General features: G+C 44.0%; 1 protein-coding gene across 13 annotated transcripts in view; it reads left to right on the top strand.

Moving 5' to 3' along the window:
- The window catches only part of hppy (MAP4K3-like protein hppy), a 210,819-nt gene that overhangs the window by 87,584 nt on the left and 95,312 nt on the right, over positions 1-27,923 (top strand). For all 13 annotated transcript variants that reach the window (XM_055072865.2, XM_055072867.2, XM_055072866.2 and 10 more), the window contains exons 2-9: positions 1,611-1,668; positions 8,307-8,462; positions 9,779-9,925; positions 11,151-11,223; positions 12,422-12,616; positions 18,501-18,582; positions 21,153-21,263; positions 25,349-25,427. In XM_055072865.2, the coding sequence (XP_054928840.2) occupies positions 1,611-1,668; positions 8,307-8,462; positions 9,779-9,925; positions 11,151-11,223; positions 12,422-12,616; positions 18,501-18,582; positions 21,153-21,263; positions 25,349-25,427 (901 nt within the window). The remainder of the gene's footprint in view (positions 1-1,610; positions 1,669-8,306; positions 8,463-9,778; positions 9,926-11,150; positions 11,224-12,421; positions 12,617-18,500; positions 18,583-21,152; positions 21,264-25,348; positions 25,428-27,923) is intronic.

Below are 27,923 nucleotides of genomic sequence, written 5' to 3'. Positions count from 1 at the left end.
TTCATTTGCAGCAATCTTTTGGCTACTGTGAACGGTTTCTGCGCAGCCGAAATGTTTCACAAGGAGCGTATGAGAGAGCCAACCACTTATGATGGCCTGGTGCCCTGCTCAGTTCAGTTACAATAAATGCAATGAACCATGCTGTGGTAGTGCACTGACAAGGTGGGGATTGGCCCCAGTGGTCTCGACATTGTATGCTGTAAGCTTCATAGCTCGCTTAAGCATTTTGTATGGACAGGGGGCTTTAACTACAGTCATGTAAACAGCTTGACAAATTTGTTGAGTATCACTGTCAGCTGGTCATTACTTAAACAGAGCTCAATCACCAGTTTATGCCTGGGAATGCGGTGAGCACCATTTCAGGAAATATGCCATTTCCTCTGCACACTGTTGAGTTCGTTATTGGTAGTTTTGAAGGCAAGTCCAGCTTTAGTGAACTTGCTGATATAGCAAAACCCATTTTGTGCAATAAAGGCGCTTGTTATATCGCCACTTAAGTAAATTGTCTTCATTTTACTAGCATCAATCGATGGGTAACTTGGAGGCTACGGGAGAATACTCCAAAGAAAGTTATTGAAAGAAAAATGATTTGCGCAATATGAAGAGGGAAACAACTGTGCAGATTAGCGATCAGTAGCCGATGTCTTAGCTCAGATTAAGCGAAAAGCAGTGGAGGTGGATGAATTTTTATTCTTTAAAGTTGTAACTAAGTCTGTTTCAGTAGCGCAATTGGCGACAAAGAAAAAAAAGAGAAACACAGTGAGGGGGCAGCAGGGCATTATGTAGAAGGCTGAGATTAGGGAAATTATGCATACCAAGTGGGTTCAGTGTAAGCACAGCAGTGGTAATAGGAGATCACTGGGAAAGTCTTGTGGCCTGCATCCTGTATAGGCTGGTGATTTAGCAGCCAGGCATTGATATTCAGGATTGCTACTTCATGTTCCTTAAAGAAACTTCAACCTGAATTAGTTGCATGGCAAGAATTTATGCATATTGGTGAAGTGGCACTTTTTTGTGTGTGTGTGGGTTTTGGATTAGCGCATTTTACAGGGGCGTAAATGTCTATGTGTACCTATCAAGTAACCAGCCTACATATGTGCACCTTGTCACAACAATTCTCAGAAAGCTCACAGATGCAGAAATCTAGAAAAAAGTTCATTTCGCTCATGGCGTCAGTTTCTTTTTTTTTAAAGACAATAATTTAGCTATAGTATGTGGTAGTCATGTGGCAAAGTATAAGCTGGAGCTTTGAATTTTGGGAAGTAAGGGTTATCTGCACCAAGATAGCATATTTTTTTTTACATTTCATGCTCTGAAAACTCTTAGCAGTCAAGGGTGTACATATTTGAGACTGTAGTTTGACCATGGGAGGTGTTTTTTTTTTTCTTCTTCTGTTATTCATCTGCAAAGCCCACCCTACATCATACATTGTGTTCAAATATCTAGCAAAATTTTGTTGCTACGATCTTACTGTGAGTGCCAAGCCACATGCCTGATCTGTGCTCATTGTGTCTTGCTCCTTTTCCCACCGATATGAAACTGTCAATAAATGTTAACGTGACTGTCATTACCTGTGCTCACAAAGCGCTTCCTCTTTGCTCTCATTGCAGGCGAAGAGGCTATCCACCGGTGAGATGGCGGCCATCAAGGTCATCAAGTTGGAGCCAGGTCAGTGTGGTTTCATATGCTTGAGGAAGGTTTGGTACATTTGGTTAATGCATTCAGCTTTTGTGAGCCACCACATCAATTTATGCCATGGCGCTCACTGATGGCTCGGCTCAGGCACGTACCCAGGATTTTTCTTGGGGGCCTGTGAGATACACCTCTCCTTTACTTGGCAAACAAGGAACCACATCAAATGGACTCACGTATGACACAAGCGCAGGAAGAACACTGCCAAGAAGAAGTAAACAAGCAAAAATGTAAAATAAAGATTTCTAGTAGCATTTTTTCAATTAGCTCTGGCAGAATTATAGAGAAATATATATATATATATATTTGCAGAACAATCACAGTTCTTTTGGATCCCTCGTTTACTGCTCTACCAACTTAAGTGCCAAAACCAAGTTGTGTTGTTATTCGGTAAGCTGCGTAACGATTCGTGGCCACAAGTCCCGTACAACTGCATAGAGCGAAGAACACTGCGGTTCTAGATGTACTGTGCCCACCGTGGAAGATTAGAAAAACACCCACATTAGCACAGCAGAGAAGTGGCTACGTCAGGCGGCTCGACTGATAACTGTATAAGCGTTGTTCAAAACACACGGAATCATTCTCCACTTCTGGCCGCGTTTTCTCTACTTCCTTTTTTAAAAAGAAGATGTTGAAACTGTTAAATTTGTTAATTTTCGCTTTTGCTTCCTGTTTGGCTGTTGGCTTGGCTCTCTTCCTTAGTAGATTGCTTAATTTCTCAACTCCTTGCGACTCTTGTTTCCAGTTGCCAATTTTTTACAAAAAGTGCTGTAACAATTAGGGAAAAGCCAGAGACGAGGTAACAGGTGACAGTCATATTGCTTATGGGTTTAATGGTTATTGCAGGGTCTGATGATGGACGCTCTTTCACATTGTTTTATTTCCCACCTTGTCTAACCCATATAAAATCAAATCAAATCAGCTTATTATTATTACATCATATGTTAATTACAGTATATATAAGTATACAGATGAGAGTATATGGTTCCGAAGATCGGTTAGCGTCGCGGCGTCACTTGAGGAAATAATGAAGCAAAAGGAAAAGCTAAATGCAAATGGCGTTTTCACCGGCCGCAACTCGTTCCACGAGCACACAGACCAGCTGACTATGAACCGAATCCCTTTCCTGGTCCCTGGATCAGTTTAAACAAAGAAGGTTGAACTAACAAAACAACAGCGATGCGCGTGATCGTTGAATAGATGGTGACAGCTGAACTCATCCTGAATTAATTGCATGGAAAGCAAATCGATGAAAAAACTGGCCTTCACACCCCAGGAGATGCCGATAACTACTGCTATATGAAAAGAGTGAAAAAATTGACAGCCATTCCACTCTGTGAAGACGGAATGGCACCAAGAGCTGACGACAGTCAAAGCTCTCAAACGAAAAGCAAAGTGCTTCACCTCCGCCGTGGGTCGGCCCAAAGGTAGTGCAGTGCTGGGCCGACCTGCGGCGGAGGTGAAGCAGGCGTTGAGCATTCCCCATACGTGGGCCGATCCCGAAGATAGTGCAAAACTGGGCTCACCCACGGCAGAAGTGAAGCAGGCGTTGAGCGCTCTGCTTACGTGGGTCCATCCTGAAGGTGGTGCAATGCCGGGCTGACCTGCGGTGGAGATGAAGCAGGCGTTAAGCACTCCCCACACGTGGGCCCATCCCGAATATTTCGAAGGGCACATTATTGGTTACCTAGCCAACAGTGGTATCTGCCATTGAGCTTGGATGCTTTCTGCACTATCACAAGGATCAGCCCACATGATTTTTTCTGTTGACGGACGCTGAAAAAAACCACGAAAGGTTAGTCATATACAGCTTTCGCTGTAAAAGGCAGCAAAATGTTGACCACCGAATAGATTTATTTGTCGGCGCTTTAGGAATGTGTGTGAGGAGTGGTGGCGTGGGGCAGGGAGGGGAAGGGTATGCTACTTAATTTCACCCCCCGCTGTATATGCCTGGCTGAGCTGTGGCTATAGTCAGACTAGCTTGCACATATGAAAACAAAGGCTGTGTTGTGATCTGGATTACAAGCAGAGACCCCATATGCTTGAACACGGCACACTTCTCCTGTATCTGCTGATTTCTCTCTCCAGAAGCATGCCTGACTCAGCTAATTGGCATAATTACTAGAATGGGAAATAAACAGCACAGAAGGGGCCCTCGGGGATGGGCCCCGGGGGCCCCTTCTCTGGATCCACCAGTGGACCTTTGAATGTAGTGTGGACAAGAAAGTGAGAAGATGGGCTGGCTCTTCACTTCTTTATTGCCGCTATTTGCTGATGTGAACGTTCAATGCTTGATTGATACCATTTAAAAACATACCTGGAAGTATTCATCTTGCGATTCAACAGAACTTAGGTTAACTAGGGGAGTTGACCCTCATACAGCAATTATGCCTACATGCTCAAGGTGCCTGCCATGGAGACGGCCATTTCTTTCCCTTATTCTGCAGCTGATGACAGTGCCATCACATTTTTACGACCTAATGTTTCGCAGCTTGCCTCAATAAATCACCAATGTGTGGCACTAGGACAGAAAGGTTACCTGGACCCCTTTGATACAGTCATTTATACTATAACAGTGCAGCATCAAAGAACAAAAGAATGAAAGTCAGATGGAGCATGCTCTCTACTGCTGGCTAGATTTTTCATTCGAAGTAATTATTATTTCTATTATACAAGACAGAAAAAACCAAAATGTTAACAAAGAAATGATAATGAAGCGTGGCACATCGTGGGGAAATCTGGGGCATTAAATTGGCGGATTTTAAAGAAGCTGTCGCACCCGAGGGTGGGGCAGAACCTTTGCTTTTACTGTAGTAATAGTCAATACTTTTGCCACTGTAATAAATTAATTTGATGTTTGTATGGGAATAAATGTTGTAATGACTTCCTTTTGTTGGACAGTTTGTTGGTAAATCAGACTAAGTGCTCACAGCAGAGGAAACTTATATGAAGGATTAATTCTCTTTGACGCAGGAGCGCTTTTTATGACAGCGCATTTTATTTCTGCACATTATATTTTTGTCTCTCACTCAAGGCTTCCGTTCTCTGACTTTATGCATATGTCTCATAGAAATCTAAAAACAATATGTGAACATTGTGTGGTGCAGGTTTCTTAACTGCTTTCGCTTGTCATCCAACCAGCAAGGCAGAGTCGTTGGCCAATATTTCAAAGTAATATCAGCTTGTGCACTTTCACCTCCATTTACGTACTCTGTGTGGCATGTTCTTACTTGAAAGTGCATTTGCCCTTGCGCTTAAAGGAACGCTAAAGAGAACCACACGATCAGGTTAGACTTGCCAGTTATTCTTTCAAAGGCCCCGTTTGCTTTTCTGTAACAAGAAATTAGTTTGAGCTGTAGTGCAGAACACACAAAGGCACAACAGTGCCGTTTTGCAGCTCAAAGAATGTACAGCTGAATAGCCTACCAGCACATGCTAATCAGAAAGAGGCTATTAGTAGAAAAAAAAGGGGGGGGGCAACTTTTCCTGCTTGAGTTTCTCTCTCTCTCTCTGGGCTGTAAAGATTTTAATGAACTGCCAGGGTGAGTCATATGTTCCCATCTGTGTGGAGTTATTCAACAACAACAACAACAAAAATGGTTAGTCGTAGCTTAGTTTAGACTGCAACAAACCAGTTGCAAAATTCAGTGTGACCTCTAGTGCCAGAATTGGGAGCCTCGCCACTTTGTTGGAAAACAAGGTTTTCCTGGCAGTGTGTGTGCAAAGCGACACTGAGGAGGAGGAGGAGGAGGAGGTAGGAAAAGCAGGGAAGTCAACCAGGCATGCATTCAATTTGCTGCCCTATGCGGAGGGAAGGGGGTTAAGGAACGAGAAAAAGAAAGGAGAGAGAGGGAGGAAGCTACTAGCCATGCGAACACGTGCACCTGTCCGTCACGCCCACAATCAGTCACCGAGGTCAGTCGATTTCGTAAACTGTAGTAATGATTTCATTACTTTACAAGCCTGCGACACGTGGGATTATGGTCCAAGGATATTTGTCTCTGGATATGGTTTGTGATCTAGTCAGTTTAATACACTCCAAAGAATGTTGCATTGGACGTCGTGACACTCACAAAAACATACCAAGTGTTCTATCATCTCGTGAAGCTGTGAAGTAATACCAAGACAGCTGGTGGGCTTATAGTGTCGATTGAGTGTGTTCGCTTGCTGCAGCCACACGACGTCTGTCATTGGGGATTGGGGAAGACTATCCCCATTCCATTTTTACAAATGGGATGGACTGCCGACTTTTTCACAGTGCTGCATATTCAGCAAAAGCCACTTGCGAAATTTGTTAGTCATCTGCTTTCCAAGGCTGTTTCTCAACTGAGAACTCTCGTTCATAGACTAACTACATTTCTCCTTCTAAACACGGTCCCCGTCTAGCGAGGAAGTGCGAGCAGAGAGGCTTCCCGAGAATTACTTGGAAAATTTAGAGTCGTCGTAGTTTTCCCACACCTGGCCACCGAGAATGAATGTGCTGTTGCCATTCAATAGCACTTACCGCCGCTGAATTATAGCAGAGAAGGGGGGTGTTCAGGGTTGGTACACGGTAAAGGCAAAGCTGTTGAATGGGAACAATACTTCATTCCACTAGTTTGTGGTCTAGAGCATTTTGGTTGGAAAATACCTTTCTAGCATGTGCACAGGCAGAAAAATTTTTTGCAAATTATTAGTTGATGAGCGTTTATTCCCTGAGCACACAGTCGTAAACTATGGTGTCATGGCGAGCCTGTATGTCGGTAGCCTTACTGCCAGTCTCTCCTTCTGCATAATTTCTAGCTGCGAAATATCCTCCACTTTTGTTAAGGCTGACTGATTTGCAGATTCCGAGAATGTAACCTACAAGTATAGCTGAATGAAAGGTTTCTATTTAGTTTCTATTTAAATGCACATTTGCAAATGTTTCAACATTGTTTGATTTTAATAAAAACACCTTTGTCTGCAGTGTACATACTGACTGCTGTTCTTTTCTAGGTTGGCGCTATGGCACATGTGAGTTTTTCTGTGCGTGTTTTTTTACTCGCTTGCTGGTCTGCGTTTTGAAAAGCTACCATGTGTGTGTGTGTTTTTTTTACTTACTTCCGGTGCAAATAAACATCCAACTCAAACCACATACATATTTGCATGCAGTTTATTCACATCTGTAATGTGTGTATGTTTTTCTTTTAACCTAACCGACACAGTCTGTTCTTTTCTCTGCATTGTTATTAGAGAAGACTTGTGTTCGCAGTGAGCAACTACATCTGATCTTTAACAATTCAGGTGACTTACTCTTTTTTTTTTGTGTGTGTGTCTAACATTGAAAGCCTGCAGTTTGTCCAAACATTGTTTTCACTTAATTTGCTCCAAATATTTGAGCGGTTTTATTTGTTTTTTCCTGAAATAATGTTCGAAGGGTGTTTTTCCACTGCCTTCATTTCTCAATACAGTGACATGGCGCTAAACAGTTAAGTTTGAATCATACAATGAGTATGCTTACAGTGCAAAGCTAAACATTGACCAAGATAAAAAACAACACGGACAGCGGTGACTTATACTGAATTTATTTGCAGAAACAACACTTGAAATTGAAATTGATTTATTATATAAATTATGGGGTTTTACGTGCCAAAACCAATTTCTGATTATGAGGCACGTTGTAGTGGGGGACTCCGGAAATTTTGACCACCTGGGGTTCTTTAACGTGCACCTAAATCTAAGTACACGGGTGTTTTCACATTTCTCCCCCATGGAAATGCAGCCGCCGTGGCCGGGATTTGATTCCGAATTGATTTATTCATAATAGATTACAGGTTATAATGAGCAATAATATACAGAAGAAGGTCCCATAGTAGATGACTGTATTAGGACCTCCTGTTATTTATAAATATGCTTTTTCTAAAGCAACGAGGGGCACCACATTAAAATCATATACAAGGAAACATGGAAGAAAGTAAATAATGGAGCATACAAAACAAGATATACTTGTTCATTTGGGAGTTACAATAAATCTAACACAGGAACTTATACAATCGCAAGGAGCAAATGCAGTAAAGCTAAATGAATTAAACAAAATTGGCAGCAACGGACAGAAAAAAATAAAAAGAATTTCACCCAAATGTGAAACAATACAAACAACTAAAACCAACTTACAGGGTACTGTGCAATTAAAACACTAAAAGTAAAAGTGTAGAAGCACTGTTGTCACCTAGTCACAGAACATGGAACAACTGTCACCTCTACATCACTTCAAAGGCATGTGTGATGTTCATATATTCTGACTCTTTACCTGTGAGGGCAGCTAGTGGCACACTTACACTCATGCTTCATCTTTATTAGTGAGGGCCAATTTCAGGTTCAAAACAACACAAGTTTTGGTCCGTAATAATGCCTGGGCTCTGACGGGGACTTTAGGTCGGGAACAAATTAACCGGAAAAATGAACTGTGAACAGATTAGCGAAGCTTTACAATGCCGGCTGCTCAGCACAGTGGAGGAAAACAAAACAAATGGAATGAATAAATAAAAAAAAAAAACATTAGGGAACTTTTATATGGCTCCAAAAAAAGCTTGAGGAAGGTGATTGTCACAGCCTTTCAGAATAGTCTCTCACTAGTTCTGCTTGGATTGCAGGGGACGAGTTTGGAGTCATCCAGCAGGAAATCCTGATGATGAAGGACTGCCGGCACCCGAACATCGTGGCTTACTTTGGCTCCTATTTGCGGCGGGACAAGCTCTGGATTTGCATGGAGTATTGCGGAGGGGGATCACTGCAGGACATCTACCACAGTGAGGCCACTTCCCTTCTCTCTGTCTTCCTTTTTTTTCTGACAAAATTGCGCAGTTGTACTGCAGGAAGGGCTTCGTTACACTGCACTCATTCCTTGCTGATTCAGGCGCAGGTAATTAAAAATTTGATTTTGCTCAGACAAATTTTAATGGATTTACTATGTTCTCGGCGCACTTTGAAGCTGCTTCAGTCAAACAAGGTTTCCATTTATCGAAGCTTGTTGGCTACACGTGGCAAAGTAGCATGACCTTAATTGTCTCAGGAGAGCACCTCCGCGAGGCTTGCATAGTGAGATGGTCCCTGTGTTGGATAACCAGGCTGATATTTATGTGGGTGTGTGGAACTGCAATTTAGCTCTCCCAACCAGGCTACCCGTTGAGATCTTGCACATTTTCGGATGTGGCTGAGCATGTGTACCTTTTTTGTACATAGCCCATATTTATTTCTCTGTGCCATACCATCTAGCTGTAGATCATTAAAATTTCTGATAATTGAAATGAAAACTTGTACTTTGAACTAGCGTGAATCAACTGTATCTATTGAAGTGTTTACTTTTGAAGGCAAAAATTATAACTATGCATGGTATGCAGATTTTTTGTTTCAAGGTGGTTTCCATGTTTCTACATTGGATTCATACACTGTGCTTGCTGTGAAGTGACGATTTTATGCAAGCGGCCTCATCTGCGATGAAAAGATCGATTCTGTTTCAGATATTGTTTATTCGTGGTTACAAGCATCAAACAGTTCATTAGGATGGTTAAATTAGAGAGCATTATTTGTTCAGGTTGCGGAGTACCAGCAGTAACAAACTACAGTTACGCTGCTGCAAGCAACCTGTCACTTAATTGTATTGCTGACAAAGAGGTAGATGTCATTGGGGGTAAATTCAGCCTTTGTGCATTTGTAGGTGAGAGCTCTTAAAACTGTGTGTGTGCTTACTTGGGGTGCTGTTGATGTCGCATTCTTAGAGTTGGCTCGGTTACCCAAGTTGCAGGTATACAGGCTGTGTAGAAAGTGCATACTTGTTATTTGCATGATTCTTAAGCATTGCAACCATTCAATGTGCGCCGAGTCTGCCACGTGGACTGACTTAGTGTGAAGTAATGTCAGCAAGCACTGTTACTCACGGCTTCATCACATCGTGGTGCAGTATACAGCACACTCCAGCGCAAATCTTTGGATTTATTTTTTTAAGATGTGGATAGTTGATAAGTCCGTGTATGCTGAAGCACCTGTCTGTCAAGGCATTGTTGTTGTGTCTAGAGGCCAGTGCCACGCTGACCCCTCACACCTGTTGTTCGGTGCCATCTTGCAGTCACGGGTCCCCTGAGTGAGCAGCAGATAGCGTACATGTGCCGGGAGACGCTCAAAGGGATTGCCTACCTGCACTATGTGGGCAAGATGCACAGAGACGTCAAGGGCGCCAACATTCTCTTGACCGACGACGGTGACGTCAAGCTCGGTGAGTGCGCCCCCTTCTCTCTGATTTGCCTTCTTGACTCCCTTCTTGAGGGCGGCAGTGCTGCAGAACAGAGTATCAAGTAATTCAGGCATTCTCGGCGTTGGTCTAGTTTGCACCTTCATAGGCCACACCTGCGACCACGCTCGACACTGACAATGCAGAGAATCCCTGCAGCCTCTTGTGTAGAAAGTAAGGATTATTGTCCGATAACAAAGGGCATCATATTACGACCCTTTGCAACAATGTTTGCACCTCCTCTTATGAATGTTGTCGCAGGAAATCAAGTATTGCTCCTGTCATGATGTCATGGCCTTTTGTAGCATTTTGTAGAGTGCAGCAAGATTATAAAGCCATTTTCATTGGGGGGATCACAGAAAACTAGGAGGAAGGGTATTGGTTGGCCCCTGAGTACTTATATGGCTTAATTTCAACCACGAAGAAAGTAACTTTGTGTTTTCATATGCTATCTTTAATGTGCCCCTTTGAAACCAAAACCAAATCTAAAAGTGTGAAATGTTGGTGTCATTGGAACAATTTTCATTAAGATGTAAAAATCTAGGCATTTCACAGTAAAATCATAGATGTGGGCAGGTAGGCACTGGAATGCATAAATAATACTCGTGTGATATTTGCTCACTTTTAACACTCTGGCGATGCATATTTTTCTGGAGCACTGTGCCTCAACATCCACCACGGCTTAGATGTAAATTTGAGATATGATAACTAGTCAGCCGATTCAAAAAGTACGAGCTGTTTGGGATATAAGTTATTCATCTGAGAACTCTGTTGAAATGGGAATTGGAAGGTTGCAGGTAATGTCATCATAATAATTCTTAAATGTTCCATTAACAGAGGTGCACACTGTGAATTTCTCACTACTTGCCCTTGTCTTCATCGGAACATTATTCTTCATCATATTTGATTCACCTACCTACTTTAAATTTTAATCTTGACAGGTGGAATAAACTTTGTCAGTTTCAGCTTGCCAAGGCATCACAAAGCACAAACTTCTTTAGAAATTGAGACGTGCTCTTTACGTGTGTGTGGTTCTCAGTAGAGTTTTTACTGTACATTTTTACAGTAAGGACTGGAATAGCAGTTATAATAGTACTAATAAAAAAAAAAAAACCAACAAATATCAAAGGCCTTTGATCTTCCAAACCCTTTGCTCCGTCGTTATAGTTATTTTGATGCGATCTGTGTTTTGTTTTGTTCTCTTTTGCAGCCGATTTTGGCGTGTCTGCCCAGATCACTGCCACCATCAGCAAGCGGAAGTCTTTTATTGGAACACCTTATTGGTGAGTTTATATGCAATGGTGTTTGCTTACATATAGTGAACTTTGTGAGCGAGACATGGAGGCATAGCTTAAGTACAGTATAAACAAAAATTATTTAAAGAATTATTGGATATAATAAAGTAAATAAAGAATTCTTTTGGCAATGCTTTCCTTGAGTTAGTATTCTAGCACTGTAATGAAACCTTAAATGCAAGAGCCTAGGCAACGTAGGTTACTTGCACCACAAGGTTTGTATTCTCGCTGCAAAAATGCGAGTCCAACAGCCAGCAAGTCAACGTGCTTATCCTGCATGGTCACACGGTTGCATATTTAAAACAGTGCAGAGTGCGTTTGTAATTTAGCATCGCTCAAGTGCCATGTGTCGGCATGGCAAGCTACTACCGATGGGCCATCAAAGTTGACATAAGGCCCTTTGCTGGCCTGCCAGAGACTCGTGTTTATTTTGCGTGGTCTGATAAAGAAATCTTTATTCAACGGTATCAGTGCACATGCTTGCAACTGATGTAGGGTATAACAAAAGTGTTATTGAGCCAGATATGAGCTTGTTTAACCAGGTTTGACTGCCCGGCTAGATGTCTCAATGGTTATGTTATATTGCAGTGGATTGCGAGGTTACAGGTATGAGTGCTGGCAGCATTGTTGTTTCCCCAGACCAGAGGTTGAAACGAAAATTGTGGCAGAAACCATCTAGGATGATTGTCTAAGTTCTGCGACAGAATTCACACGACACACTTATACGCACACTTTATTCAATTCTCTATTACATCATGGTTTTCTTCATCTGTTGAGCCGAAGACAGCTACCGCGGGATCGTGCATGTTGAAGTGTAATGTGTACAATTCCATGCCCCTTGTCAACTGTTAACATGGTGCTGAGGATAGTTACTTGCTTACTAGGCCTGGACTCGATTCCCCGCAGAACGTTTTTAATTTCTTTTTATGTGGTCATTGTTTTGAGGCCAGAGATATAGTCATCTGGGCCAAAGTGGATGGGGTTAGCAAGGAGTGCTCTCGCATTAATAGGCACAGCTGCTAATGCAACTTGGGGATACGACCTGTGACCTGTTAGTGAATGACAATGCACAGGAATTGAATGTTCTAAAAGCGCTGCCACGGCAAATGTGTTGATCCCGCGCCATGCTCGGCACCCGGCAGAAAAGACGGGGGAACACGTTGCCTGAACGACTCGGTGCACGCAGGATGGCGCCCGAGGTAGCAGCCGTGGAGCGCAAGGGTGGCTACAACCAGCAGTGCGACATCTGGGCAGTGGGCATCACGGCCATCGAGCTAGCGGAGCTGCAGCCGCCAATGTTTGACCTGCACCCCATGCGGGCCCTCTTCCTCATGTCCAAGTCGGGCTTCAAGCCACCCCAGCTCAAGGACAAGGTCAAATGGTGCGTGCTTTCTTTTATTGCATGTCCCTTTTACCAAGTGGGCAAATGTCAATTGCGTTGACGCTAGTGCGACAGCTGCAAATCACATTTCTTAATGCACCATGGTGGTGCAGTAGAACCTCGCCTATATGATCCCGTTGCGTACGATTTCCCGGTGCCAACGTTCATCATCGAGAACATAAAAAATTACCCAATTGCATTAAGCTTATTTTTTGCCGGTTCATACGTTCCCGGTAAACACAATCTTTTGGCACGAATATTCAGTACATCGCCAAACTGCAATTGTAAAATACATGTTCTGTCCTCTAGATCGCATGTAAACAAGACAATACGTGAGGCACGTGCGATTGAGGGCAGTAGCCACCCACTGTGGCAGCTTCCCCTCAATACTCGCCCGCCTGTCCCTCGTGAGAACGCTGGCGAGCGCTCGTTTTCTTATTTAGGCACCAGCATATCTCTTCCAGGGTTGTCGCATGTCACATTCACAGATATCGCCGCCAACCCTATTGCGATAGGCATCTTCATCTGTTTCACAGCATGTGGTGCCGTCGGAAGCATACTGCGCTCATTTAATGCGCAATAACCCAAGCATGCCACCATTTCCTGCTGTAGACTGCAATTGTATGGTGCATTTTCCGGCTGCCAAATACCGTGTGAACAAGAAAAGTCACAAGTACATACAAGGTATCATACAAGCTTGTGCAATAAGCTAGTGCTTTTTTTGGGGGGGTGTGGCCAAGATTCCTAAAGTGCAGCTTTAACAAGGACATGAATGCAAAGATTATTACTGTAGAATCTTGGTGATATGATCATGCCTAATATGAATTTCGGGGTGATGCAAATTTTTTAAAAGTCCTCGCCAGAGTTCATTAGCTTGCATTGTGCTAGAGTTCGAATGTTGCGAACCTCTTTTCGAGGCTGCGGCAGATGAAATAAACAACCGAGCCACACCATAATGCCTGGAGGAGCCGATGAGGAGGTTGTCGGCCTGGTGCCTCCTTGTCTCTCTCCGATCGTATTTCGCGACTGCGATGGGAAAGGGGTCTGTGTGTGGGCCCTGGTTATCGGACGCACTAGAGATAGCCTAGTAAACACGAAGAAACACTTTTGTACATGAGGTCTGTATTGGACATGCACAAAGAAGGACGGCGATAACAGGTGCATGGGGACTGTCAATACAATATAGGCTTGTTGGTGAGTTAAGCTATGTTAATGTAAAGTCTTAGCAAAGGCATTCAACTGCCATTCTTCAGTAACCGATGCATGTCCAACGTCCTTTCCTTGTGTGCGCGTCCTTTGTGTTTCGCTGGTACCCCTTTTTCAGTACAAGAATGTCTACTCGTGGTACTATAGGTTAACACTCACGTGTGACTTCGTTGAAATGACCGTAGCGTCACGCAACGGGGCGTTGAACTAGTCATTGACGTGTTAACGTGGTGGGCATTCCCGTTCAAGTCACAGGCCAGAGCTTGAAGATCCTCTGCTACACCGCGACGTCTGTCTGGCAGCACGGGGTTCAAAGTCCAGATGCCAATGGAAGCCAGCGACGCACCGCTTCATGAATTGGTCTCCATCTTCCTTTCACATTGGTGCACGCTCAAATTTTTTTGTGGGGCGCTTTTATTGCAGTGACATGGCGTTCACAGCATTGTGCTCATGATTTCGAGGTCCATAGTTCGAATTGCAGATTCAACATTCTTTAAAGTTTTCGTTATTACATCGTTTTCTCCTTTGACTTCTGCAGTAGTTATTCTTTACCTATGCCCTATGCTTCACCACCAGACTTGATACGGAGGGATCCTTCCCAGGGGAGCGAAGTGACCCAACGTGAAGTGGGCAAGGGGGGAGGCTTAGGTAGATGCTACTTGTTACTGTTGTTACGTTGTTACTGTGCATTCCTTTTAGTGTAACATATTAATTTGCTGGTTAAATGTCTCTCTCGTAGCTCACGAAAGCACACAACAATTGGACAAATACGAAAAATAAGCTCTCGTCCAGTATTCCTGCATTGGAAAAAACGGTGGCGTTCGTTTCCACAGGTAGCCTTATCTCTTTATTCTATGCCTTCCGTGCTGTTCAGCACCTAATGACAAGTTGTAACTATTCTACCTTTGCACCCATCAGACAGCACAATACGAAATAGCTTTGCCACAGCAAAGAGAAGTGAGCAGATTCCCTTATCTCACAAAAAGCGTGTCCTTATCACGGCCAGGCAACAGCTTGGACGCAGCAACAAAGGAAGCTCGAGATAATCAGCAAGATTGGAAATGTGAGCCTCATGACACATACGCAGTACACAGCTCGCCACTGCCAAAGTGTTCGCGAAGCAAACATGCCAGTTATTAAAATCCACAGAAGCCAGTAAGAGTGCTCCCTGCAGGCTGCATGACTGCGACAATTAATCATGATGCTAGTTTTCCCTTACTGTCCTTGTTCTTTCTTTCTTGTTCTCTTCTTTTTTGTTTGAAGAAATAAGATGCGGTGGCTATCCTAAGCTCCAATCTTTCATGTTTACAGCGATACCAAGATGCCGGCATTGCATCAGCTGAAAGCCATGCAATCAGTAATGCTATAGCACTTCCCAAAGCCTGATTTTCTTCCTGATTTCGAAGACACCAGTGCTGCATATTTCTTTGCAATCTTTTGCCATGAGGTTAATGAGGGTGCTAGGATTGCGAAAAAAAAAATGAATTAGAAGTTTGAAAATTTAGACCAGGTCAGCAGTTTGCTTATTTTTAAAAATTTTATTGGGTAATACAATGTTCAGGTGAAGCGCCAGAAAGATTCGTATTACCCAAACTCTACTGTAGCTTGTGGCGTGGGTGCGACAAGGACAAAATGGGCATTCTGTGCTCTAAAACCTTTGATGCCTATAGATGGTGTGGTCACCTACTTGGCCATTTCTCAGCCATCGCTATCACTCCCATGTGCATGGCTGGCTGCGGCTCATTGGTAATCAATCCCCACATAATGAGGGGGGGGGCGTCTTTATAATTGTAAAGCTAACTTTCCTACGAGGTTGTTTGCTAAGCTAATGGCCCGGTAGTCATTATTACAGTCAGTACATAGAATGTCTTATGACATGAAAAAATGTAGATGTGGTTCTCGTGATGAAGTCATGCACAAGAGACGTAGCCCCCATCATATGCAACGAGCACTTTGTCTTCGTGTGAAACATGACCAATGCTGCCATTAGTTGGGCAAATGTGTAATGCAGAGAAGCACACCTGTGAATTAGGAAAAATTGTTGTTGACCACAGTCATACAAACTAGTGCACCGACAACGAACATCTTGTCACAGCCGACTGCCAAGCCCCACCCATTGCCATGGACCAGACAGATGAATAACGATGCCATACAATGCTCGAGAACCCATAGCACCTGCAAATCTGGCTCTGCCATCGACACAGTAATCCACACAGTCCTGACATCTGGTTTTTGAAATTGTAGGCACAGCCATACATCAGCGACATGTCATCTCAGATCCGGCAGTGCCTGCTCTTTAAAAGAGAGATTCATGACGTCTTTTTCTCAAGGACAAGAACTTATGTGACAGCCTGAAGAACACGTTTTTCAGTTTCTGGTGTAGAACATGATGCTCCCCTTCAGCTGCTCGGCTTTCTCAAGGAGCCGTGATGTGGTGAGAACACCATCGCTGCAGGTTCCTTGTTTCCTTTATTCTTTGACAACGAACAGCCCAATCACCTCGCTGCTAGACTCGTTAAGTTCGCTGTCTCGAAGCCCATAACTTCTCGGCGATCACCAGCATATCTTTGTGCCCATGCTTAGGTCTGTCATGGCATGAACTTATATGAAATTGGACAATAAGCCACAGCTACTAGTGGCTCTTCTGCTGTCTACAACATACATGCTAGCATCCATGTTCTGACTGCATCATAAGACGCCATGACTGGGAAACACGTCTGCCAGCAACGACTTCTGCACCTTAGTGCCTGAAACTTTTTGCCCCGCTATTTCCAGTCAGCTTGTGGCTCCACCTCCACCACAGCTTTTGCAGGCATCAGCACTACTTTCACAAGCCTAGAGTGAGCCACTTTTTTCATCGTCTGACCGGCTCATATACGAATGGCTTGGTGATTGCTGCTTCCATTGCATCACTCTGATTCCTCCGTCACGAGTCCATCACCGACTACAACATTTGACCACAGAGCAACCTCTGATCTCACTACAAGGTCTGCCCCGAGTGTCCACACGCGCTGAGCATGCAGCAACTGCAGCCTACAATGTGACCGTCATCGTTGTTGCATCTTCCACAGTGCAGGAACAAACCACCGAGGCTTCATTCGCTTAACCTCCTCCACCGTGCCTCGTCCATTAGCGTACTCCTAAGCTCACCCATGGGAGACGATTGCCTGTACCCCTGCGCTCCTCACCAGCTCATCACCTAGACTGCATCCGAACAAACTTGCATTGTCACTTAGCTGCTGTCCACCATGTGTACATACTACTTTTCTCTTTTAGGCTCCTCGTTCACATGCACAAACTCTTGCCCATATTTCATTTTTTTTTTTTGTAGAAACCTATAACTCGTGTTAGGCACACGCCCCTATAGCACAACGGTCAGTGTGGATATGATAAGAACGATGTGGGCATTGCGTGCAACTCTTAGAAAGGACACGGGTCCCAAGTGGAGTGCTCACCATCTTAGGTGTTCCTTGGCCTTCACAATCACACCCGTGACCACGGCTGGGTCAGCTCACACAGTAAACAGGCTGGCTCATGGTTACTCACCTGCAACAAGCTAAACTTTCCTCCATGAAAAATGTGCTTTCAGAGGAACCTGTACGGACATTTTTGTCGCAGGCTGTATAATTCAATTGGTCACTTTTGGTGACGTTTTCAGCGACTTTCCTCAGTTGCACAGTCTGCCGTAAACACTGGCAAGGATAAAAACTTAAATGCCTGAGTGGCCTTGCTGGCACCCATACACGCATGCATGCACACACCTAGGATAAGCATGGAAGTGCAGCTGCTGCAGTAGGGAACTGAACCTGCAACCTCCTACTGCTGAGCACAGTGTTGCCGGTTCAAGTGCCTGCTGCATTTCTAGAGAGATGGGAGTGAAGAAATGCTTGTGGGCTAAAAGATTCAGGTGCTTAAGAACGCCAGATGGTCAGAATTCAATTGGAGCACAGCCCACCCCCCTTCTCCACTACGGCATGTCCGATAGCATGTGTAGCATGTGTAGGGGTATGCTAATTGTAATTTTTGAGACTGGATTGAATATAGAATATGGGATGCTTTTGAAGAGTTTTCAAATAATGACCAGTCATTTTCACAATTTATACAAAAATGACGCTCACATCCTAGTATATGTAGCGTTAGCAGGTTTCTGTCATTGCATTGTACATTATGAAGCATTGTTTATTAAAAGCAGTTATGAAGCATGAAGAACAAATAAGCACTCTCTTCATATTCACAGGACTCTTTGGAGGATGCAAATGATAGCTGTATAGACAATCAGGTTAGGCTCCCCGAGTGACATAGCTTGCTCCGACAGCACAAGTTCTCACGTTAACCTTATGCTTGATTGCGCACAGTTGACGTTTTAAAATATTCAAAAATGAATCAAGAGGTACTCATGTATACAAATGGTGACTATATTTGAATGGAAGGCCAGATCGAAAAGGACACTATTTGATTTGTCAATACAAAGGTGTTCAATATTTGCACACTCCTACCCAGGCGTTAGTTACTATGGGACAATAAACCCCATATGATTGGATTTCTTTTTTTACCTCGTGCATGCACACACACACTTACACACAACAAAAACATGTGTACAATGATCACAGAGGCTATGTGCATATGCCACTTCATCTGGTGGTGTCCTGTGTGTAACCTTGCACATTTCCTGGCGCAGGTCCCAGAACTTCCACCACTTTGTCAAGGTGGCCCTGACCAAGAACCCCAAGAAGAGGCCCACAGCAGAGCGGTTACTCATGGTAAGTCACGCTGTACTACAGAAGTATTGTATATGTGGTGCAAGTATTGCAGGGCTGGCAAAACATGGGAACAGAGAGTAATGAAATAATGAGTTTAGTACTTCCATCTCTATTAGCAAATGCTTTGCATGAGATCAGGTCGTGGACATGCCTGAGGAACCACTTCTGTGATACCTGTCACAGGGTCAAAGTTGTCGTCACCTTGAACTGCAATCTCAATGCCCATTACCATGTCCTTTGGATGACCTGGATCGGCAGTACTATTGACCGCATTCACCCACCTTCATCCAAATTGCTTGCAGTTTACGTTGACCAATAGAGCTCTACAGAGTTCCAGTCATATTCGTGACATGTTCACAACAGTTTTCTTGCACTTTGCAGAGCAAACATGGCACACTTCAAGCAAGTTTGCTGTTGGATTAGTTGGTGCATTGTTGCTAAATCGAAAAACAGTGTGATCTGGAATAATTTTGAGCATTTGTGGTACATGTATGTGACATTTACTAGTGTGTACAGTTGACTTCATTTAATTCTATCATGATGGGACCAACGAAGCTGGTCAAATTATCTGGCAGGTTGAATTAAACAAAAGGCTGAAAAGAAAATGCCAGCACACGCGTTGATTCACTTGGAAGTGTTGCCTTTAAGGTTAGCTTCATCTCAATACAGCCTATATACACGTTGAAGTACACCAAGCGAGGAACGGTGCCAGTTTTCTTTAATTTAATTGCATGTGTTCTTTAATTTACACATGTACATGTGCCATCTCCGGTCACAGTACAAGTACCGAGGCGGCTAATAAGTTTATTTGAAGGCCCTCAGAGTTTTGTTGTTTTGTTAGCTTTACACGTTGCTTTGACTTTCTAATATTGGAGTTCTTTTTTTCATTTTAGCACCTTTGTTATTGCTAATTTTTCTAAAACACAGATTGTTTTTCTTTGTTTCTCAGTTTACGGTGCGTGCGTGCGCTTATAATTAAGGAATGCACACTAGGCCCCACTAACGGTGTCACATATAAGATATGCATGGCGGGGGGAACAAGTGCTCAAATCACCACAGCAACGTCATAAACAGCACTGAATGGCTGCCAGTACGCTTATTCGACATCTAGGTGATTGGAGACATGACCGGAACATGTAGTATGTCCCATGACAGTGGCCCCTTTCCATTGTTGGTATGCTTCACTGCAACAAATTGCACATGCTTTATTGTACAGCACAACTGTATTGCATCGAAGCTGACAAGACAAGTTCAAATTATTCGGTGAAGGGAAATTCTGAAATCCAAATAATGGAAGTTTGGGTTCATGGAAATGTATGGGTGCTTGCTGGGACCATCAGTCCAGACCAAATTAGCCAATATCGAATTAATAAAAGTTGGATGAATGTAAGTCTACTTAGAGCAATTCACTTCAACTGCAACATCTCTCCTATAAGTATTCTAAGGCGACACGCTTATGGCAGGGATGCTCCGCTTTGTGTGTGCTTGGCGGTAAGCCTTTTTCACAAAATGCATTTATGGGGCCAGACCTCGCATTCTTCTGCTTTATGCTCCCACATGTATATTGCAATGCATTTCAATTGACATCAGAACCCATGTTCACCGCTGATTACTCGTGGATATATTTTCACTTTTGTCTGGAATAAAGTCGGGCATGACAACTCGTTGGAGCAAAGCGCATTCTGCTCATTTGCTTAGCCAGTGAGCATCTGCTGAAAGGGATACCGCCGAAGGCAATCGGTACAGAGCACGACCCTAACCTCACATAAGCGTTCACTTCATTGCCTTAGCCTCTTGCAATCATGCATTGTAATAATCTTGTGGACTGCTATGGAACGTCGGTATAACAAACCTCGATTAATTAATCACTTGATGTAATGAAATGTATCTAAAATGCTTTTCATTGACATCTGCATGTAATGAGTGTATGCCTTTAACGAATGTCTGACTTGACAAAGGTATGTTTCTGTAGGATGCAACTTCGTTATGGTAATGTTTGACTACATGATTCCTGTATAAGACCGCAATGTGATACCCTGTACTACAGCCATTATTCTTGGTACTCGTTTTATTAGCATGCAGAGCACTACATGTACCATTGCATAATGATGTCTGTCCATTGCCTTGTACTTTCACCTGCCGTGGTGGTGCAGTTGCTACGGCATTCTGCTGCCGGCCACGGGGTCGCATTTCAACTGTGGCAAAATGCAAACACGCTTATGTATGGAGATTTGTGTGAGCATTAAAGAATCACATGGGGTCAGTGTTAATGTGGGGCCCTCCACTGTACAGAGTCTCTCACAGCCGTGGAATTGCTTTGGGATCGAGTCATGAATCAAGCTTTGTACTTTCCATCTTAAATCTTATTATTTTATGCTAGCTGCTGATTATCCTGGCTTTTCTGTGTTTTCACATTCATGTAAACCCTAACTCGGCGCCCACGTAGGCCTGTAAGGAGGTGCAGTGTGGAAATATGTAATGGCCCCAGTGAAGAATCTAGTTGTGATTCAGACACTGCATCTTCAACGCTCCTCTATTGCACTCTCTCTCTGTCTCTCTGCACGGTGCAGCACCCTTTCCTCAATGGAGACCACCTGACCAAGCGGCTGGCAAGGGAACTCCTAGAGAAAGTCAACAACCCGCACAACAACTACAGTGAACTGGACCCCGACGACGATGGGGTTCGTGCTTTTCCATTTGTTGTACTCTCACCCTTTGCTTTGTAACACTGCATCAGCTATTATCTCTTCACAGTGGTGTCGCCTTAAATGTTGATGAACAATGTGATCCACAGTCAAAAGAAACAGTTTACCAGTTAATAAAGGCAGTATAGTTTGGTCATTTATTCACATTCATCAGAGAAAAGTGGTTGATGTAATCATGATTTACAGCACAAAAGGACGGAGGCAAAAAAAAAAAAACAGTTTAGGCAGGAGATCAACGCTGTCTCAACTGAAGGTTTATTGAAAACATGTGCCGAATAAATATACAAGGTCGCAAAAAGAGTAAATGAGAATGTCAAAAGTGGGCCGAAAAATTTTTTTCGTTTGTTTAGTGCTTAAAAAATCACATGTGGGCTTTGATGCTACATCTCTGTCCTAATCAACGTTACAGTATTAACTTCATATTTCTTTTAACAGTAAACTGTACTGAACATATGTAAGGAGATGTTTGTCAGATCCATCATATTTATTGATGGGAGGTGAGCATAGCCAAAAACACTTCATGTCTATGCTAACCTTGATGGTATCTTCCCATATTAGGTAGTGTAGTGGGTCGCACTTGTTGTTAGAAAGGTCCTTCCTGAGGCAGCATTGCATTCGGTCTGCCGTGTAGAAAACCAAGCATGTAGCAACTTCACCAACATGGTCTTCACTTACATGTTTTTTCTTACTAATAACGTTGCTGATGCCTGCCACCCATGATGCTAACGCATATTTGTATGTGGTTTGGCTTGTGCATTCTGGCAGTATGTTAGGGTCCGTTATACATGGCCCTTCTGGTTGAACTGCTAGTGCGTACATTGCAACCACACAAAGTAACAATGAAGCCAGAAAAAGCGCAGAGGAAGTTAATTGCTGCATTTAATTTAAATTAGGAAAATGGGAGGCCAGACCCACGTGAGTTGACTTCCCCCATGCTTTCTCTGGCTTCATTTCCTGTTACCTTGTGGCATTGTGACTAGTAAAAATTGAGTTCCTTGGATCTCCCTAGTCTTCTCGCTGCTGTGTACGACGTAGTAGTAGTACTCAAATATTCACGTGTGGCACTTTGCAGTGCACAGGGTTCGTACAGCTCCTTGAAATCCTTGAAAATAAATGCACTCCTTGATTTCCTTCAAAACTGCGGTGGGGGTGACTTCTGCACATTAAATGTACCAAGCTTTGCATCAGCACTGTGCCATGGACAATGTCTATAGGGAAATGATCCGATGTGTTCTCTTTTGAGAGTTTTGCTTAGCGATTGCAGTCTGCCATGTCCACAACCACTGATGACAGGCTTGTTTAAATCACCATTGCCGTCGTGGTGCTAGACAAAGTGAAATCAATTGACCAAGCCATACCAACGTTTTTTGTGGTTGTTCTAGCTGGTTCACATTGTAGCCGTCAAGGCTCCTTGTTCTGAGTCCTGGGCATTAGATATAGCTGGAGGAAAGTAAGCTTCAGCCATCTAGCTTTAACATGACGAGTTTCTTTGGGCGAAACTGGACACTACTAATCCCCAGTGAGCAAAGTGTGCGATGTGCCAGAAGGCGATTGACATCACTGCAATGGAAAAATTGACCTTGAAAAGCCACCTGAAAAGCTTGAAGCGTGTGTCCAACTCAGTGGCAGCTTGGTTGTAAAAAAATGCAGCTAGGAAGAAGGAAACTTTAATATTTTTTACTTCATGTATGCAAATAAGCCGTGTTTCAAGCTACTACTTGAATTTCGTAATTGAGCATCTCCTTGAATTTTCCATCGATATTGAGCTGAATGTTTTGGGCAAACCCTGGGAGCACTTAGTTCAAAGCGACACTAAAAAAAAAAAGCACGAATCAGCTTAGGCTGATAAAGTATTCTTTGAAAACAATATTTTTATTAATTCCCTAACAATAGGTTGATTACAGTAGAACCCCGCTGTTACGTTCCTCACTGCTGCGTTTTCCCGGCTGCTACGTCGTTTTCATCCGGTCCCGGCATAGCTTCCATAGGATCCAATGTATAAGGAACCCCGCTGTTACGTTGTAGCTGTGAAAACGTTCCCGCATGATACGTCGCAACTTAGCACCCCGAACCAGCCTGGTCTAAAGTAGACAACGCGCTCCAACCGCCATTTTGGCTTTTGACTAGTTTTGGCTGGGCTTGGCCGGGCTTGGCTATAGAACTGGCTGCAAGAAGCCGCACGCCAGTTCGAGAGGCCGCATGAGGCCGCCACTAAGTGGCCATTCGTGAAAAATGATCTTACTATCATCACTGTGATTACGGTCACCGCTTGGTTGTTGGACGGGTCGACTCACGGAGGAAGGAAACTCGGGAGAGGCCCTGACGTCACTCTTTGTGAAGCTAAAGTGAAACCGAAAGTTGGCGTTGCTCGTGGCGTTGCTCCGCCTATCGGGCCTGCTCTCCTCTCTTGTTTACGTTTCTCCCACGCCGCGCTGCGCGCAACCGGGCTGCTCGGACGCGCGCGCTGCGCAGCAATACTAAACAATCGTTAGCACGTTAGCATGATTACGCCAAAGAGGGCAAAATTTCCCGCGGATATTCGTTCGTCCGTTGCCATTGCCGTGGCGCGGTGACAAGGAGCACGAGCCGCATGATGCCGGGGAGTTGCCAAATCCTAGCTTTGGAGAAGCCGTCGCGGCTCTGGACCTCCTCCGCAGGTACGTCGCACCTCACAGCGACGCTGACAGCAATGCGGCCTTCCAGGGTATTGAGAAACGTGTGGCGATTTATAGCGAGCGAAAGAAACGGCAAGCCACCATTCTAGACTTTTTTAAGTCCTAAGCGCACTCTGTGGAAATAAATTGTCTATAGTTGAAGCTGCACTTTTTTCATTCATTTTCGGAGCTTTCCTCAATGTTGCGTTTTCCTGGCTGTTACGTTTTTTTCCCCCGGTCCGGTGAAAAACGTATGAACGGGGTTCCACTGTATTAGAAAAGAAAATGAAGTTGCAAGTTATATTTTTTAATTTTGTGCTGAAACCCTAGTGCGGCTACATGAGTGTGACATGAATTTCAAAGTATTTCTTCTTTTCTTTCATAATGAGGCTGCATTGGCTCAGTAATAGTTCCAGAAACTTACGACGTTCATTCCTTGACTTCTTTAGAACACAGTGTATTCAGTGTTAGCGGACAAAGAATTGAATAGGCCCGACCAAGCGGCGTCGGAATTCGTGACATGACGGTAAGTTGGTGCAGAAGCTGCAAGGCGTGGTCGTCGTGGGTCTCTGATTCTTGCGCGTTTTCTCGCTTACCGAGCGCCTTTTCGCAGTGTCGCGGGTATACTGGCCATCTTGCTATTGTGGAAGGGTCATTTACTAATACAGTTGTAATCATTTTTCTTTTTAGTGTCCTTTTAATGCAAGGTTAGGGTGTGTTACTTTCGTATTTCGTCCAGAAGTAATCGGAAACGCGCATAATTTTTTGGTGATCCCACACCGAGAAATTAATTTTGTTAGTGAAAGGAATGGTGGTGCTATCAGTCACATTGTTACAGCAGAACAGTGGGTTCAAAGTTTAATAAAATAATTACTTTGTTTTGGGCTGGCATCACCAAAAGTGACGCTTGCTTTCTATTTATGTTTTATGAAAAAGATGAAACAAGCAAGTACCTCACCCAGACGTCATAATAAATGAAATATATAAAAGAAAATTTTATTGTATATGAACCAGCAGTTTAACTATGACATACGCTTCCTTATTTATGCAGCATTTGGTATTACTGCAGTACCGGGAAGAATGTACTAGAAGGGTTCTATAAAAACGCATTAGGTTAACTAACTGCCTAAATTAATGGCTGCCTCTCTGTGCTTAATCATTCTGTTGTAATGAGAAAAGATTCCCTTTATGTAAGACTTCTGAGCGCAGCTTGTGTAAATTTCACCTCACTGCTTCTTCCCATTATAGCCATGTCTATTTAGCAAGGCATCTATAATAAGCAGTGAATGCTTGTGATGGTATAGCTCATAACCTTCCTTATAATTTGGCTCGAAGTTTGAGGTCATCTCAGCTGTCTTAGTTTGTAGGCATTTTATATTACTTTGACTTGTGATCTGTCATGTGCAGATCCTGTACAACGTGCCACAAAGGATTGCGTCCCAGCGGTCTGCAAGGACAGCGGAAAGGGCACATTCGGAACTCAACAGTGAGTTGCATGCATTTTCCTTGTTCGGGCTCTATAAATATATAAATTTTGTGGGTTTTTTTGTGTGTGGTTATTTAAACTACATAATTCACAGCACAGAGCGCTTCATGGGGGAGGCTTAAAGCGCAGCTGAAGCACTTTTTAAAAAAAAGTGAGCTTTCGTCGAATTATAATTTTTCACTCCCTGAATACAAAAATCATAGTTTAACAGGCCAGAAGTCACCACTACTCGCTCTATTTAGAAAAACAAGCCGCAGCGTCTGTGGGAGATGCCGCGCGTCAGTTGACGGGATCTGGTGGCGAAGACGATCGTGACCTCATCTTGGGTAGCGGCGAGGTGCGTGATTTGAATGGAGGGCTCACGTGACCCCTGTATTTACGTCATCCTCGTGCCCCGCCTTTCGCCATTAGGCCTGGCACGCGAGAGGAGGCGGAGCTTCAGCGAAAATTTCAACGCAATTATAGCGCTGCTATGCGAATATCGCGAAAATAACTTCAGGAGTTGAATTATACTGTGGTGGCCTTCCAAACCACCGTAAATCATCCAATTCTTCTAACCTGCCCAGCTTCCCTTTAACACAAACAAAGCAATATAGAAACATTATAGATAGATTAAGCTGGAGGAAGATTCAAAACTAGGAGGGAGTGTCACACGAACAGTTTCACCGCCTGGTCATAAAATACTGCTGTGAAATGGAAGCAGGTGTGAATATTATTCATAGATGAATGCAGCACAAGCAACACGGTATGTCGAGCCCACACGATGTGGCTTTCAATTCCCCTGTAATTGTCGTGTGAAAGCTAGATGAGACACGCAGCGTGTGCACTGATTTTAGAGGCTAAACAGAGTCTTTGGCCAGAGCCCATGCCTCGATCACATGAGCTGCTTGCAGTGGTAGGCTGGAAGCCACTTGGAAGGCACATAGCTTTGTCCTCGTCATCTCCAGTTGTCTAGTCGTCGTCTTCCTAATCGCAACACGTAAGGAAAGGTGTGGAGGAAAGAAATTCACCGACGATTACAGTACTCCCTAATGCGAAATTTGAGCACAGCTCTATATGTGTTTTCATTTTACGATATATTGGCTGGTGCGGACAATCTGTCTTGTTCAGCCTGTTGCAAACAGAGCAAAGTGTGGCTCGAATGTTTCGCTAGTCGGAAGATTGCGAGAGGCAGCGCTTGGGTGACGCCTGGGCATGATTCACAGCAGAAGCCACAGAGAGACCTCTGCTAATGAAGCACTTTGTTTTTATATACAGTCGAACCTCGATATAACGAAGTCCAATTTGCAGCCGAAAATTTCGTTAAATTGCGAGTTTCGTTAAGTCGAGGTTCGCATGTTTCAGCAGTCCAAATAAAGATGCAGGTTCTTGGAACACTCCTGGCGTATGGCACCTTGTAGATAGCAAGATTACAAATATAGCCAATAAGCCCCGGAACTAATAACACAACCAAGGGCGTGATGCCCGATAGCCAGCGGGTACGAACACATTTTTCTCCATTACGCGTACGGTGAAGAGCAGGTCTGCAGCAAGCGCCGCGCCTAGTGCTCATAGCTGCCACTAGATGTGGCCATCAGTGCCATCATCATCATAATTTGTCATCACTAAAAAAAAAAATTTCCTTTCCCGAAGACATGGCAACCGTGGCGCAAAGAAAAAAAAATTATGCACATACCAGAGCTATCAACTTGAATATTCTTTCGAAGAAAATTGGAAGTAGTATTAACTTGGTGGATCCATGAGGCCACCACTTACCATTAGAGCACTTAACGCTCGCAGCCATCGGATGATACTGCGCTCAGTAAAGCAATGACGACGTTGATTCATGAACGCTGTAATATTTTATTTAACTTTCCACAGAGCAATTCTATGCAACTCAGGTGGTAGCGAGGAACTCCGTCAGCTTCATCTGCCGCTTTTTAATAAGCGTCGGGGTTATAAGGCGCTCGTAAGTTGACAGGGCTGCTAAGGCTTGCTCTCGCGAGTGCGCGCCCGCATACGTGCGTAAGAGATCCAGCGCATCCATGATTTGCTTCGGTATAGCTATCACGCATTTCAGCGACGTATGCCGCAAGCTTAGCCTACAGCTCCGGAAAGCGTCCAGACTTCGGCACGTGAGAAATTTCTCACTTGCCGTCCCAGGCGAAAATTTCGCTTCGCTGCAGTCGCCACTCTCGCACCACCCGTTTGTGATTTGTTTCTTCGGCGTAAAGGATGGCAGCCCTCTTAAACGCTGCTGTGAACGAGTGCCGAACGATTAGTGGGCCTGGAGCACTCATGACGACTGGGGAAGCATAGAAGTAGCACGTAGCCGGCAGTCAAGTGGAACGCATCAAACCATTGCCAATGCCTTTCAACAGAGAAAGGTGTCTGCTCTTCCATCAACTACCAATACTCCCCGCAAGCGCCGCCGTTCTCAGGGTGCCGCCGCAAATGGGAACAGCGGCGCTTCCATCCACTATTGACACCCCCCCCCCCCATGAGTGTTGCATGCAG

This window comes from Dermacentor andersoni, chromosome 7, assembly GCF_023375885.2.
Source record: "Dermacentor andersoni chromosome 7, qqDerAnde1_hic_scaffold, whole genome shotgun sequence".
NCBI classification, from domain to species: domain Eukaryota; kingdom Metazoa; phylum Arthropoda; class Arachnida; order Ixodida; family Ixodidae; genus Dermacentor; species Dermacentor andersoni.
Note: the sequence above shows the minus strand (reverse complement) of the source record. Positions and strands in the feature narration are given on the sequence as shown.